General features: G+C 38.2%; 1 protein-coding gene across 2 annotated transcripts in view; it reads left to right on the top strand.

Annotated features, from left to right (window-relative positions):
• The first annotated feature begins 1,680 nt into the window (after window positions 1-1,680).
• Window positions 1,681-16,237, top strand: part of ZDHHC15 (zinc finger, DHHC-type containing 15) — a 79,222-nt gene continuing 64,665 nt past the window's right edge. For both annotated transcript variants that reach the window (XM_012727261.1, XM_004685599.2), the window contains exon 1: window positions 1,681-1,954. In XM_012727261.1, the coding sequence (XP_012582715.1) occupies window positions 1,819-1,954 (136 nt within the window). In that variant the 5' untranslated portion in view covers window positions 1,681-1,818. The remainder of the gene's footprint in view (window positions 1,955-16,237) is intronic.

Raw genomic sequence — 16,237 nt, 5'->3', positions numbered from 1 at the left:
TTCAAATAACCAGGCTATTAAAATAAATTTTGCGGGCCCTCCCTGGTGGCACAGCGGGTCAAAGCACAGCACTAAGAAGCTAAAGCCATTTTAGCATGAGTTCGATCCCCCACCCGGAGGTGATCCACATGGCAAGGCACATCTCTCCTGACCCACCCGCTGCTCCCCTCATCAGTGTACTTCATTGATCTGCCTGTTCTGCTCCCCACTCTGTCTCTGGTGAAGCCTCTTACTGCCCCTGCACCTCTGGCCTGTACCCCAGTTCTGTATGCATAAATAAATCTTAAAAAAAATAAATCTTGCAACTGCAATGAGTTTTCATTTCATTAACTCATTTATTTGGTGATACAAACCATGAAGCTAACTTAATCTGAAAAGAAACAATAATGCTCTTATTACTTTAGAAACTTTACCGTACATGTAACCATGAATAAATAACAGCAATCTTGTTGAAATACTTGCTACCACAATGTAGTCACACAGAATGTGAATCAAATATGGGTCTAAGTAAAATCACAAATTTCTTCATGTCATAGGCCTTTGGGCATCATTCAGCATCAAATTCACAAATGTCAAGTTTACTAACTTCTATTATTTTACTTATGTCACTGAACATCTCCTGGCCTGATGAGAACATGAGTGTCTTGGGGACAGGTCCCTGCTTTGCTATTCTTTTAATACCAAAGTTGACTTAAAATAACCACTCCAAAGACATGTTGAATTAAATTACATACTAATTGGTCTTTCTGCTTCCAGACCAGTCTCCTTTCCTGCCAGTTCTTTCACAAAAATACATCTCAGATAATGTCATTTCATTGCTCCCAAAGTCTGCTTTACAAGATTCATAGTCTGCTTTACAGGATTATGTCCACACACCCTGGCAGACCGTCACTCCCGGTCCTCCTTCTAGACTGCCAGTCTCTCAGTCCCTCTTCACACATCTCTTGGAGGCACGCTAACTGTTCCTTGAACACTTTTGGCTTTTCATTACTGTGTGCTTTGGGAAACGCTGTTTCTTCTGTCTGAAAGGTTCTTCTCCTCTCCTCAGTCTTGCACTTTTATTTATTTATTAAAACTCAAGTTACAGATCACTACCTTTGTAGCTTTTCCTGACTCCTCATAGAGTTAATATGTCTCCCACTTGTTTTTCTGAACCAACATATTCTCTTGGTCTGAAGACGGACAAAGAGAACTCCGAGGGAAGGGAAGAGAGCAGGAAGGAGGAAGAGCCCTGCCAAAGACTTACCAAAGCAGCGACCGCAGCCCTACGTGTTAAGCATACGGTTCGGGCAGCGGGAGAGGATGGGGTGGCTGGCCTTTAAGTCGGGAGATGCCACGGTTCGCATCTTTCACGCAGCCTGTGTGCTTGTGGGGGAGGGGGAACGGAGTCAGACCCACAGAAACAGCGAGAAAAAGAGATTGGAGAGGAAGTGAGGGGGACGCAGTGCAGCAAGAGCAGATGGGCGGACCCAAGTTTCTTCCGCTTCACCCTTCCGCAGCGGTCCACCCCGCGCCTCGCTCTCCGCGAGGGGTGGGCGGGGAGCGAGGGGAGGGGCTGTGCTCCCTCGAACGTGCCCCGCTTCGACGGCCCGGCGGGTCACCTTCGGCTCTCCGGGGCCAGTTCCTCCACGCCGTGACTCATGCGGCTGAGCCCGCCAGGCGCGCCGCAGCCCCACAGGTGGTGCCGGCTCGGCGGGGAGGCTCCCGCCAGGCTAGGCAGTGGAGCGCCGCACGGCGCGCCTTCCCGCCTCCCGGCTGCCGCTCCGGCAGTTCCGACCCAGCGCCAGCAGGCGTGCTTGGTCGATCTTCGAGTCGAAGATGCGGCGGGGCTGGAAGATGACTCTGTCTGGGGGTCTGCGCTGCTGCCGCCGGGTACTTTCCTGGGTGCCAGTGCTCGTTATCGTCCTCGTCGTGCTCTGGTCCTACTATGCCTACGTCTTTGAACTCTGCCTGGGTAAGTGGAGCTGGGCCCCTGAGGTGGGGGAAATTATGCTCCAGCATAATCGCCTGCCCTAGTCACACTGGTGTCCCCCGTGTTCTTAGCCCTCACACTGCGGTTTTCCTTTAGCTCCCCGTGAAGCGCCCACTATCCAATCTCTTGACTTGCAACCATATTTTTAAAGATCTTCATGAGGGTCCCACCATGGCGCCAACGCTTCCCACCTAGGGTTTCTTACATTCTTTCCTGGCCCTGCCCACAAGAATTTCTTGCTTTTACCCGCTAGGGCTCCCCTTTCTTGTACCGGACAACCACGTGTGCCTTGTGTTCTCCTGGGGGCTCTCACCTTAACCAATTGAGGAACCCATTTACCTGGTATCTTTAAATAGTCTGATTACACTGAATACCAGGAATGCGTCTTAATGAACTAGGAGCCCATATTTTCCCATTCCCATCTACTAGTAATTCCAGAGTATTTCTTCTGCTCTTACTAGCTCTCCTTTCCCCCGGACATTGGGATTCATCCTTTTTGTGTGACCCTCCCCCCCGTTGGGACTCCATAATATAACTTATTCTATCGAAGTCTCCCCTTTTTACAAATTGCTAAGCCCTCCTTTCCCGTCCCTATGAGCTTCAGCAATATCTCATCTTCTCCAATGGAATGGGAGTCCCATATTAACGCCGGGGTTCTGTGCACTCACACGAGAATCCCTCAGTCCTGCTTTGAGGAGCATTCAGTCATTCCCATTGGGAACCCACATTTTTTCTTACAGCTAACACTAGTGAACTTGCTTTTATAACACTATGGCCCTGCCCTTGTACACGCTTTTCTCACACTTAAGAGTGTAAACATAATGTAAAATTTTTTGCACATCCCACTCCTGGTCTGACAAGCAAATTAACAAACCATATTTATAGGCTTCATCCTATACAAAATTCTGCTGCCCGCAGGTAAACCAGCCTCTCAAGACTTTCAACCTCCCTTAATGACTGTGGAGCTTGGATGAAGATTTAAACAGCGGGTACTCAGGCTTTTTGCACCTCTGCAGGGTATTCTTTGAAGGCAGGAGTTTGGATCCTGCACTGCCTTTCTCCAGCTTGAGCTTATCTCCAGATGGGACTATTTACAGTCAGAAACCCCCTCTTTCCAAGAATTGTTTCCTGATGTTGATGACTTACTGTTTCTGGCTATATAAACTAAATTCAAATTTAGGTTTATTTGGAACAGTTCACACGGTGTAAAATCTGCCATGCTGCTTCCCAGGATTCGAATCCTTACTTTATCTAATAAACTCTTAACTAATATTGAAACTTGATTTTTCATTTAACAAGTGTCTTCTTTACCCTCCCTCATAACTCTTCAAGGGCCACTACTTTTCTGATGATTACCTTCTTTGTTATCTTCTTTGAAATCCACTCCTCTCCTCCTGCAGTCCTCTTCCACTATTAACCCCACATTTTGCATCCGTTTCCTGTGGGGATTCTTAATATTTTATTTTACCCCCCGGGATTGCATTTATCCTTCTCTTCTCAAACTAGAGAAACACCGTCCTTTCTGATATTTCCTGCCTTCATCAATAGGAGCCTTATTTCTTGTTGCTTCTCATTATACCACCATTTTATTACTCTAGAGTGCCCTAGTGATAGAGTGCCCTATCACACCAGGGAACCTTCCATCCCCTCCTTATCTATAAAATGGTTCCACAGTCTGTCTTCTGCTTTCAGACTCAGAATTCCATGATACTTCTGTATACAAACCTCAAGAAACTGTATTTTCATCACTTAGATTATCTATTCTTACTAACACTTTTGGCCTTATAAACTCTTTCAATTTACAATGGAGTTTTCATATTATCTAGTCTCCTCACAACAGCCTCTACCTTTCTCAGAGTGGAATCTCCCATTTCTACTATCCTCTCTCATTGGAGAATCGGAAAATCTCCATCTCTTCTCAAAGGATTATGCTAGTACTTATTACCACTTCTATACTAGAATTTCACTTCTAGCACCTTTAAACTCTTGTCCTACAATGTTCCCATGTCGCTAAGTGAATATCAAGATTCCCACTGGACAAAACCTGACTCCAAGTTCTATTAAACTCCTTTATTTCTAAATACAGATACTCCTGAACTTAAAAATTATGGCTGGGGTCCTGGATTTTCCAATCCCAGGACCTCACTACTTACAACTTCCTTCTCTTATGTATTTGACAAAGCAAATGGTCTATTCCAGGTAAACTGGGATTAACTAGATCTTTTCTTCCAATCAACTCTGATCAGTTTGAATTTTCCTCCTCCCTACTTAGATTTATTATGGAAAATGCAGAGTTACTGAAAAAATGCAATTAATTGCCTTCATAGATACAAAATTAACCTGTTTTTTAAATTTCTCTCTGGTATCGAGGTGCATTAAGTAGGCTGTGCAGTGACGAGGAAGTTTTTCTGTTCTCAGACCTTACCACTTTGCTTCCTTTTTTAATTGAAGTAATTCTGGTTTATAATATCACTTCACATATACAGTCTTACATCAACATCTGCATATATACTGTTCACCACCAAAAGTCTAGTTTCCATGTGTGTACATAATAGAATACTACTTAAGTATAAAAAACATGAAATAACTACCATTTTCAATAACATGGATGTACCTAGAATGTATTAAGTGAAATAAATCAGATATAAATCCATTATGATTTCACTCATATGTGATACATAAATAAAAGAACAAAACAAACTGACTATAAGAACAAAAGAGTGGTTATCAAAAAGGAAAAAATGGAGTGGGTAAATCAAGTAAAGGCTCAATTTTATAGTGGTGGATGGCCATCACTTTGCCTTTTTAAATAACTAATTGAAGGTTTAAAAATTCAGTGCCATTATTGTGGTACGTAATTTGCCACTAAGATCAGTGCCCCATATTGTAACTAGTATTAAAGATATTTTGGAATTTTTCAGTATGGACCTATGTGAGCTTCAGCAACACATAATGCTAACACATCGACTTCTTTGTGCTAGACGGTATTCTAAGACTCTACATATCAACGCTCTACATTGACTCATTTAATCCTCACAATAACCATGCAAAGCAGGTGTCATTACTTGTCCCCACTGTGCGATAGGCAAATTGAGGCACAGATGAGCAAACTGAGTTAAAGATGAAGTTAGAATCACTGCAGAGAATCAGCTTTCTACAGGTTCTCATTAAGTCATAAAATAATGAAAGCTGAAAGGAGAGAGAGTTGGAGTTTTGTTTCATTAAACTTATTTGCATGGCACTTATGACATTCTAGGCACTGCTTATTTTTCTGTGGTCTCATTTAAAACACGTGGGTCTGAATGAACTGGTGTTGAGAGTCTGAAATTAGTGTTTCTTGTATATCATGGTTTGGTTAGTTTTTTCTATTTTTGTGAGTCAGTATAGTTTTGCAAGTTGTGGTTTCTGGTTCACTTTTCAGTTTCTCTTTACATCCTATTGCCAGCTGAACTAGTTTTCCCTTTATCAAGAAAATAATGACAAATTTCCTTTCTTAAGGAGTTTTCAGTTTAGATTATTATATTAGGATATGTATCTTAATAGAGCCCTGAATAAAATATTAGCAGAGTTCAGAAGAAACAATGATTTAAAAAAAAAAAAAGCATTCAGTAAAGAAAACTTCACAAGCAGAAAGCTAAGAAAAACAGGCACAAATATATCAGATTACTGCTTCCTATTCTTAAGTAGAAGATAAATGGAATGTAGTGGAAATATTTATTTTTTATTATTTCACAACATCATAGCAATAACCATTCAGTAGGTAACCACTAATTGGTCCCAGGTAGAATATTGTCTCCAACTGTACTGCTAATACTAAGACTTTCCCCCCAATCACTGCCATTTATATCCCCTTTTATCCCTCCCCTTCCCTCTTAGCCGCAGAGCCTCCAGAACATTTATTAAAGCTCACTGGCTTTTGAAAGTGTTTTTTATGTTGTCGAATTGTCTGCTCTGTGAATTACATGCATTTTATCATTCTGACTTACTTTGCTACATGTAATTCTCAAACTCCTTTAATTTTTTGAAAAATGGGTGCACTTCATTCTTTCTTGTGGCTAAATAATACTCTGCAGTATATTCTTGATCCAGAAGTCCGTCAATGGACATTTCGGCAGCTTCCATCCCCTAGCTATGGTAAATAATGCTGTTATGAACATTGTGGAACACAGGGGTTTTTGTGCTGATGGATTAATATTCTTTGGCTATGTGCCCAGGGGTGGGATTGCTGGATCATAATCATATTTCTATTTTTAGGGTTTTTTTTAAGGTAAATTCATATTGCTCTCCATACACCAGTTTACATTCTCATCAACAGGGCTCCTTTTTCTCCACATCCTCTCCAACATTTGTTGGAAGTCTGTAACATGTGCTACTCTCTTAAGTGTAAGATATTTATTTTTTTATTGTTGAATTGTATCAGTTTTTTATGTCGTGGATATTCCATTATCAGTTATATAAATATTTTCTCCTATTCAATAGAGTATCTTTTTAATCATCTCGTGTTTTCCTTCACTGTGTAGAAAGTTTTTAGTTTAGGTAATCGCAATTACTTATTTTTTTAAATTCCCTTGTCATAGAGCTTGAATCACCAAAACTACCTTTATTGTTGTTATCATAGATTGTATTGCTAATGTTTTCTTCTATGTATTTTATTGTTGCAGGTTCTTTTCTCTAAACCTTTACCCATTTAAAGTTTATTTTTGTGTATGGGGATAGCCATTGATTCAACTTCATTCTTTTATGTGTGGCTTTTCAACCTTTCCAGTACCACACATTAAGGAAACAGTCCTTTACCCATTTTATGATCATTGTTGCTTTAGCATAAATTAGATGCTGGTATGTACGTGGATTTATTTCTGAGTTCCACTGGCCTGTGTATTTTTGTGTCTGTACAATATTGTTTTTAGTACTGTTACTTTAAAGTTTGAAGTCCCTCAGGGTTGCTTTCACCATTTGAGACCTTTAGTTTTCCATATAAATTTCAATATTTTTTCTTCAATTTCTTTGAAAATCTATTGCTGCTATTTTGTTGGAGATTGTAGATGTCATTTTAGGCTGGCTAGTCATTTTGATTATATAGATTCTCCCTGTTCATGACCATGGAATGTATTTCAGTCTCCTTATGTAGCTATCTTAAGTCCAATAGTAACATCTTGTAGTTCTCATTGTATGTCTTTTACCTATGCTAATTCTGAGGTATGTAATTCCATTTGAAGCAATTATGAATGGAATTTTTTTTTTATTTTACTGCATTGTTTGTTTATAAAAGGCTGATTTTTGTATGATAATTTTGTAACCTTCCACATTGCTGTATTCAACTATTGTTTCTAATAAATTTTTATGGCGTCTCTAGAATTTGTGATATACAACATTTGTAAATAGTGATATTTTCACTTATTTTCTGATTTGAATTTTCTTTATTTGCTGTTTTTGTCTTATAGGTATAGCCAAAACCTGTAATACTAAGTTAAATGGAAATGGTGACAATAGGCAATCTTGTCTGATTCCTGATTTTATGGGGAAAATGTTCAATTTTTTAACATTAAGTATTTTATTTTATTGGCTGTTGGTTTGTGATATATGGCCTTTATTACTTTGAATTAGGTTTCTTCTCATCTTGTTTAGAGTGTTTACCCTAAATGGGTGCTGAGTCTTATCAAATGCTTTCTCTGCATCTATTGATATTACCATATGATTTTATCATTACTTTTGTTCATGGGATGTATTATGTTTTTTTGATTTATATATACTAAACCATCCTTGCATCTCTGAGCTACATATCACTTGATTATGGTATATAGTCCTTGTGCTATACTGTTGAATTCATTTTGCTAGCATTAGTTGAAAATTTGCATCAGTGTTTATCAGGCAGTCAGTTTTTGGTATTAGTGTAATGTCAGTATTATAAAGTGTATTGGGAACATTCCATCTTGTATTTTTAAATATGTGAGCATGATAGGTAATAGTTCTTCAGAGGTCTGACAAAATTTGTAAAGTTGTCTTTCCTGGGCCTTTCTGGGCCTTTCTTTTTGTCCTTGATCTTTTATTATGGTTTCAATTTCCATGCTTGTGATCAGTTCATCCATTTCTTCCTGGTTTAGTCACAGTTGATTTAGTAATTTGTCTATTTCTTTAAAATTATTGAACATTGACATTTAGTTGTTCACAATAACCACTTAAGATTTTTTTTTGTATTTCCGTGCTTTCTGTGATGATTTCTCTCCTGTCATTTGTGATTTTTATTAGTGTTTTCATTAACCTGATTACAAGTTTATTATCTTCTTGAAGAGCCAGTTCATAGTTTCTGTGATTTTGTGTGTGTGTGTGCATGTCTATTCTTTTTTATCTTGAATTCATTTATTTCTATTCTTATCTGTATGTCCTTCCTTCTACTAAGTTGAAATGTTGCTTGTTCCTCATTTCAAGTTGTTTTAGGTATAGTATAACACTGCTTGGAACTTCTCTTACTTCTTAGTGGCAACCTATATTGGTATTATCTTCACCCCTGACACTGCTATTGTTGCATACCACAGATTCTGATAGCTCATCATTTTCATTTGTCTCAAGGTATTTTTAAAAAGATTTATTGATTGATGCATACAGAACTGGGGTACAGGCCAGAGGTGTAGGGGTGGTGATAGGATTCACCAGAGACAAAGTGGGGAACAAAACAGGTGAATCTACTGAAATACGCTGCTGAGGGGAGCAGCAGGCGGGTCAGGTGAGGTCTGCCATGCTGTGTGGGTTACCTCCCTGGCTGGGAATTGAACTTGTGCTGCAGTGGCTGTGGATTGCTTCATAGTGTTGTGCTTTAACCCGTTATGCCACCAGTGAGGACCCTCAAGTTATTTCTTAATTTCTGCTTTTATATCCTTTTTTATTTACCAGTGTGGTGTTTAATCTTTAATCTTGTATTCATAGATTTTCTTTCTAGTTGGTTTCAAACTTCATGGCATTATAGCCAATGAGAATACTAGGTATAATTTCAATCTTTGAAGTTTTATTTGTATTGACTGTGTCCCAATTAATTGTCTAATCTGGAAAATGTTTCATGTACATTTGAAAAAATGTTTATGTGGCAGTTTTAGACAGAGTGTTCTATAGATATATGGTAGATGAATTTGGTTTATCTTTTCATTTAAGGCTATTATTTTCTTATCTATTCTTTGTCTTGTCTATCTGTCCATTATCGTAAGTAGGGTACTGAAGTCCTGTACTATTACTATGTTGTTATCAATAGTTCTCTTAAGTTTTGTAAATGTCTTGTGTATCTTGGTGCTCCAACATTCTGTGCATATATATTTGAGTGCTATTCTTGTTGCAATAAACTTTTAATCATAACATAGTATATAGTTCTTATTACCTTTGATTGGAATTTATTTATTTATCATATATATGTATAGCTGTTCCTGATTTTTTTTTTTTTTGGTTATTTGTTTGGATAACTGTCTTCCAGCCTTAGCCCTAAGACTCTGCTTATTTTTGTTGGTAAGATAAGTTTCTTTTCAACTATAGGAGGTTGGAAATTGTTTTAAAATCCATGCAGCCACTCTACACCTTTTGATTAATTCAGGCCATTTATGTTTAGGGTGATTATTGAGACATGAGTGCTCATTGTCATTTGTTATGCTTTTGGGTTTTTTGTGGTTTCTTGTGTTTTTTTTTTTTTGAAGGCTCTTATTTTAAATTCTATTTTCATTGTCTTATGTGTTATTTCTATTAATTTGTTTGAGGGTTCTCCTGAAGTTAGTGCATAGTAGGCTATTTATGTGACCTATTGTACAGTCTAGTCTCTGACTCACTCTGATGCACCACAAATATACTCTTTTCTCCCTCCAGGATAAGATATTTAGGTGTCTGTTGCCTCAGTATTCACGTTCTGTTCGTTTATAATCCCTTTGTAATTTCTTTCATGTGAAGCTTCATATTGATGACTTTTAATTTTTCAGTGAAGCTCCTTACTCTTCCTTCTGTCTTCAGTGTTAATCTTGCTGGATAAAGGATTCTGGGCTGCAAGTCTTTTGAGTGCTTCGAATATCTCCTTTCAGGCTCTTCATGCTTAAAATGTTTTTACTGAAGTCTGCTGATAGACTTATTGTTTCCTTTTTTCCTTGAAGTTTTTACTATTGTGTCCTTATCTTTGTTTTTAACAGCTTTATTATATTTTGTCTTGGGATTTGTGTTTTTGTATTATTTCATTTGTAACTCTTCCCACACTTCCCCCCAAGAATGTCTCCAGTTTATAGTTGCCTGTTGATTTTGGTTTTTGCTTTGTTATATTTACTTCCCACCATCCTTTATTTAGGTCCCCTATATTTCTCCTGTAAGAGCAACCATCTGTTATTTTTCTTTCTGGCTAATCTCACTGAACATGATCCCTTCTAGCTCCATCCATGTTGCTGTGAATGTATTGAGTGTATCTTTTTTGATTGCTAAGTAATATTCCATTGTGTATATATACCACATCTTTTTGATCAAGTCATCTATTTTTGGGCATTTGGGTTGTTTCCATAGCTTACCTATTGTGAATAGTGCTGTAATCAACAGGGTTTCAGGTGCTCTTTTGTAATTAATGTTTTTGTGTCCTTTGGGTAAATACCCAGGAGTGGAATTCATCAATTATTTCTTTAAATACATTTTCTTTGCTTTCTCTTCTCTTTCTGGAACCTCCATGATATAGATGATTTTCTTTAGGTTATCCCAACAGGCTCTTATACCATTTTATTTTCTCTCTATTCTATGTGTTCTCTAAAATGTGTTTTTTGAGCTCATTAATTCTCTTCATTGCTTCTGTGTGTCTGTTCTTGAGGCCCTCAGTTGTATTTTTATATCAGCCATAATGTTTCTTATCTCTTAGTTCTAATTGTAGCTGCCTCATATTTTATTTCTATTCATTGTTGTTTTATATCCTCTTTTTTGGGGGGGTGTTTTTTTGCTTTTGAGTTCCATAGGCATTGTTAGAATTGTTATTTTGTACCTTCTGTTGTGTTCAGTTATGCTGGATAGGGTTTCCTGTTAGGGTGTTTTTGCTCTGGCATTTCTGGTATATTTTATGTAATTTTCATGTGTTGTAATTTTATGTGCTGTAATAGGGATAGATTTTTAGACTGTCATTGCACCTCTTTAAGTAAGCTAATAAGGGCTGGCATAGGTGAGGTTTAGTAGGTATAAAACAGTACAAAACAGCCAACATTCACCTCCAGGAAACTCTGATATTCAAACTTCCTGCTGTGTTGTGGGTGCCAAAGCTGTATGGCATACAGGTGGATCCCCTCTTGGCATGGTACTTGGTGTTAATCTCTTATAGTATCATGTCCACTTCCACTGTGGGCTATTTTTAAGCATGAGCTATAGTGCTTGGCATGGTTTATAGTTGATATGGAGTCACTTGCCAGTTGTTCTTTTTTCTTTTCTAGCACAGAGACTTTTATCCTGGATAGTTTGTTTCTGTTGCCAGGTGCTCCAGCCCTAGTTTGCTCAAGCACTTCTTTATTTTGGTTTTAGCTAGGTTTTAACTGGGTTGGGTGTGTAGAAGTTGTTTTGAATAGCCCACCTATGGCTTCCATTACTAGCTTCTCCTATGAGGAGACCCAGGTACTAACCTGCTTCTGCCTGCAGATTCAGGCTCCAGCTGTTCTATATTGAGAGCCTTAGTACTCCTTGCTCTGGTCTTTCCTCCCCCCCGACCCCGCCCCCTGCCATCCACCCCACACCCCAGCAGCTCTCCAGCAGTGCACCCTTTGTCCTGGGTTCCCACTCATACACCGTCTTACCCATTCCAGTGCTGCTTCTCAGGAGTCCCTGATGTTGGTATGTGCCCAAGTCAACAACCATAGGGACCTCTGCACAGTGGACTCCCCCCATGGGTTGTCCTGATCCATTATTATAAGCAAAGTTCACTTGGAGTTTTTCCTTCTCTTTCAACAGACTATTTCCTAGCATGTGCTGTAGATTCCGGCTTTTCTCTCAGGTGTTTTTTGACTTTGTTTTACTGCAATCTAATTGCGAGTATTTGCAAGCCCAGTGTTTTCACCCTGTCACCTTCTTACTGGACTCCTCCAGGCACTATTTTAAATGGCCACACCCACCTGTGCACACTCACACACACACACACACACACTTAGTCTTCATAACAATTTTATGAGGTACCTGTCGGAGACCAGCTTCAACTTTTGAGGTGTCTGGAGGCAACACAGGCAGGACCCTAAGATGGGAAGGCGTCGGCGTTCGGAATTCCAAGAGGGGGAGAGGAGCGGGTGCGAGGAAGACGCGGGAGTCGGAGTTGGGTGCAAATCTTCCTGCTCTGCCTTCAGCAGAGGTTTATTTTATACATTTCCAGCAGGCAGGGGGATGGTATTAGCATATGAAAGGGGTTGAGATCACAATCACCTTTTTTCTAAGAATGGTCTGGGGTCGTTTGACCTTTACTTGAGATTATAACATTCTAAAATCAAGGTTAAAGAACAGATACATAGGTGCTCAAAGTTTAAGACTAATATTACTATAGTGAAGATAGATAAGAATAAAGTCCTTTAAACCTTATCTATTATTTGATGGTTTTTTCTACCTGAGACATCTTGGGAGGCAGGAAGAGGAAATTTCTTGCTAATCAGGTTTTGGAAAAGTTCTTTGAAGAAACTTGCTAAAAGGTTTTAAGTGAGTTTCCTTGAGGTCCAGACAGTAGAAAGTGTAATTTGCTCTATAAAGGAGACATGGGTTAATTTCCTTATCTAAAGACTAGATAGTAGAATCCTGAAAGACTAGCCAGAAAGACTTTTGTGGATCGCTTTGAAGTGTAGCAGGTAAAAAACTTGACTAGCTCTAAAACAGGCAACCTGGATGAATTTCCATATCTAAAGCCAGACAGTAGGAAGTTTGAGTAATTCTGTAGAAGCTGAATAGAAGGCTGGTTTTCCCCTGTCCAGCAGTGAGAGACTTTGCAGAAACAGCCCTTTTGTTTTTATTGATCAGCCAGTTGTTAAGTCACTTTTGACTTCAGAGGAATTTCTCACCCTGGTGCAGTGCTTGCTTGTCAGGGCAGGCAGGCCTTATGCAGCTGAGGCAATCCAATTGTAGGCTGAAAGTTGCTCAGAATATTTTGATATTACGATTATACAAAAAAGGGAGGTCATAACATAAGTTAGCATGGAAAGTCTGATCTTTCAGAGCTTTTCCCGAGCTACCCGGAATCTGTCAGACGATAGCCGTCGCATAGCTTGTGTCAGGTACCTACTATCATTGTGCCCATTTTAAAGACAAGAAAACTAAGGCAACATCTTAAGAAGCTTGCCTAAGGCCACTGAACTTAGGTGGCAAGCCAGGCTATAAAGTCCACACTTTAACTACCACACTTTTATAACTCTCTACCACCTTTCAGTAATACAGAGGTCAAAATTTGTTATTTTGAAGAGGTGGCTTTCTTAACGATATCAAGTCTTCCAATCCATGAACTCGAGATGCCATTATTTATTTAAGTCTTTAATTACTTTCAGCAGTGTTTTGGAATATTAAGTGTTTAAGTCTTGAGCCTCCTTGGTTAAATTTATTCCTAAGAAATTTATATCTTGATAACATTATAAATGAAATCGTTTTCTGATCTGTTTATCTAATTTGGGGTGTTCAGCTTGTAGCATGTAACTTTGCTAAATTTGTTCATAAGGTTTTTTGGTGGGTGCTTTAGAATTACTTATATATAGGATCCTACCATCTGCAAATAAAGATAATTTTATTTCTTCTTTCCAATTTAGATGCTTTTTTCTTTTTCTTGACTAATTTCACTGACTACAACATCCAAAACAATAATGAATAAAGGTGGTAAAAGGCATCCTGCTCTTCCTTTTTAGGCTTTTAGTCTTTTACTGTTGAGTAAGGTGTGAGTTTTCCCTTTATCAAATTAATGAACTTCTCTTGTATTCTTAATTTCTTGAGTAATTTTAAGTTGATGCAATACTGTCAAATACGTTTCTAGCCTCAGCTGAGGTCATAATGTGGTTTCCTTCATTATATTAATGCAGTGTATTACATGATTGATTTTCATACATTGACTCACCCTTACATTTCTTGGCTGTATCTTGTTTAATCATGATGTATAATATTTTACTATGCAGCTGAATTTGGTCTGTTGGTAAGCATTTTGGTAGTTTTGCATCTATTATTAGTAAGAAACAATGTGGTTTTATTTTCTTGGGATATCCTTATCTGACTTGGGTGTTGGCCCAAGTAATGCTGGCCTGTTAGAATGAGTTAGGAAGTATTCTTTTTAATATTTTGTAAGCATTTAAATAATTGGTGTTAATTAAATATTTCATATAAAAATAAATAAATAAATATTTCATATCATTCATGAATGAAGTCCTCTGGTTTGTCTTGTCCTTCTTGGGATATTCTTGATTACAGATTCAATTTCTTTTTAAAAAGTCTGTTCAGGGCCATCCCTGGTGGCGCAGCGGGTTAAAGCACTGCACTGAGAGGCTAAAGCCACTTCCGCGTGAGTTCGATTCCCGCCTGCCCCGAAGGTGACCACATGGTGTGGCAGACCTCTCCCGACCCACCCGCTGCTCCCCTCAGCAGTGTACTTCGTCGATCTGCCTGTTCTGCTCCCCACTCTCTCTCTGGTGAAGCCTCTCACCGCCCCGAGCCTCTGGCCTGTACCCCAGTTCTGTATGCATAAATAAATAAATCTTAAAAAAAAAAGTCTGTTCAGATTTTCTTTTTTCTCTGTGTCAGTGTTGTTACATTTGTGTTTCTGGGAATTTGCCCATTTTATTTAGGTTACCTACTTTGTTGGCATACAGTTGTTCCTAGTATTCGACTACAATCCTTTCTATTATGCAAGTTCTTTATTAATATCTATACTTTCGTTTCTGATTTTAGTAATTCGAGTCTCCTCTCTTTTTTTGCATTCAGCCTAATTAAAGCTTTGTCAACATTGTCCATCTTTTTAAAGTCTCAACTTTTAGTTTCATTTATGTTTTTAATGTTCTCTATTTTGTTGTCATATACTCTAGTTTTTATTGTACCCTTTTGCTATTTTTTTGAGTTTAGTTTGCATTTCTGTTTTAGTTCCTGAAGATTCAAAAGTATGTTACTGATTTCAGATTTTTGTTTTTTAATAATATAGGCATTACTGCTATATATTTCCTTCTTAATAATGCTTTAACTGAATCTTGTAGAATTTGGTTGTTGTGTTTTGTTTTCATTAATTTCAGAATATTTTCTAATTTCACTTGTAATTTTTTCTTTGATTCACTAATAATTTCCCTTTATTTTAATTTTGGAATTTTTATTGTGCTAGTCATTAGTAGTTTAATTCCAGTGTCTCAGAGAAGATATTTCATTCTTTTTAAATGTATCAAGGTTTGTTTATAGAGTGTAAGATTTGGTTAATACTGGATATTTTCCCTTGGTATTTTACTGTTGGGTTGATTATTCTACATATGACTAATTGGTTTATGTTGTCAAAGTACTCTTTTTTTTCTTATTGATCTGTCTGGTTGTCCTATCCATTGTGAAGAATGGGTATTAAAAGTCTCCAGCTAAAATTTTTAAAAAGATTTATTTATTTATGCATATGGAACAGGGGTACAAGCCAGAGGTGCAGGGGCTTATAGTTAACAGGGGTGAGAGGCTTCACCAGAGACAGTGGGGAGCAGAACAGGCAGATCCACGAAGTACACTGCTGAAGGGAGCAGAGGGCAGATCAGGAGAGGTCTGCCATGCTGTGTGTATCACCTCCTGGGCTGGGGATCATACTCACTGAAGCTGCTGCTGCTAGCTTGCAGTGCTGCGTCCTAACCCTTTGTGCCACCAGGGAGGGCCAATCTCCAGCTAAAATTTTAACACTGTCTGTGTCTTCCTTCAATTCTTGCAGTGTTTTCTTACTATATTTTAAGGTTCTGTTGCATGATGTATAGTGTTTATAATTGTTACAGCCTATGATGGGTTAACCTCTTTTTCAATATATAATGTCCTTCATTGCCTCTTGTACCAATTTTTAATTCAAAGTCTATATTGTCTGATACTAGTATTGGTTTCTGTTTTTATGGATATATTTCGAAAACTCTTCCAAAGTGATGGTACCACCAGCAATGAATGACATTCCTCTAAATCATGGCTAGCATATTCATGATGTCAGTATTTTGGAGTTTTATCATGCTAATATTGGTGTGGTGATAGTGCATTGCTTTGTTGCATTTGTTACTAGGTCATTACTTTTAGTGTACCTTTTTTGATTTCTTCTAATTCGTTTTTCTATATATTTTTAGT

Source organism: Condylura cristata, unplaced genomic scaffold (assembly GCF_000260355.1).
Source record: "Condylura cristata isolate star-nosed mole 26May11 unplaced genomic scaffold, ConCri1.0 scaffold00019, whole genome shotgun sequence".
Classification (NCBI taxonomy): Eukaryota; Metazoa; Chordata; class Mammalia; order Eulipotyphla; family Talpidae; genus Condylura; species Condylura cristata.
This window is presented reverse-complemented; position numbering and strand designations above follow the sequence as displayed.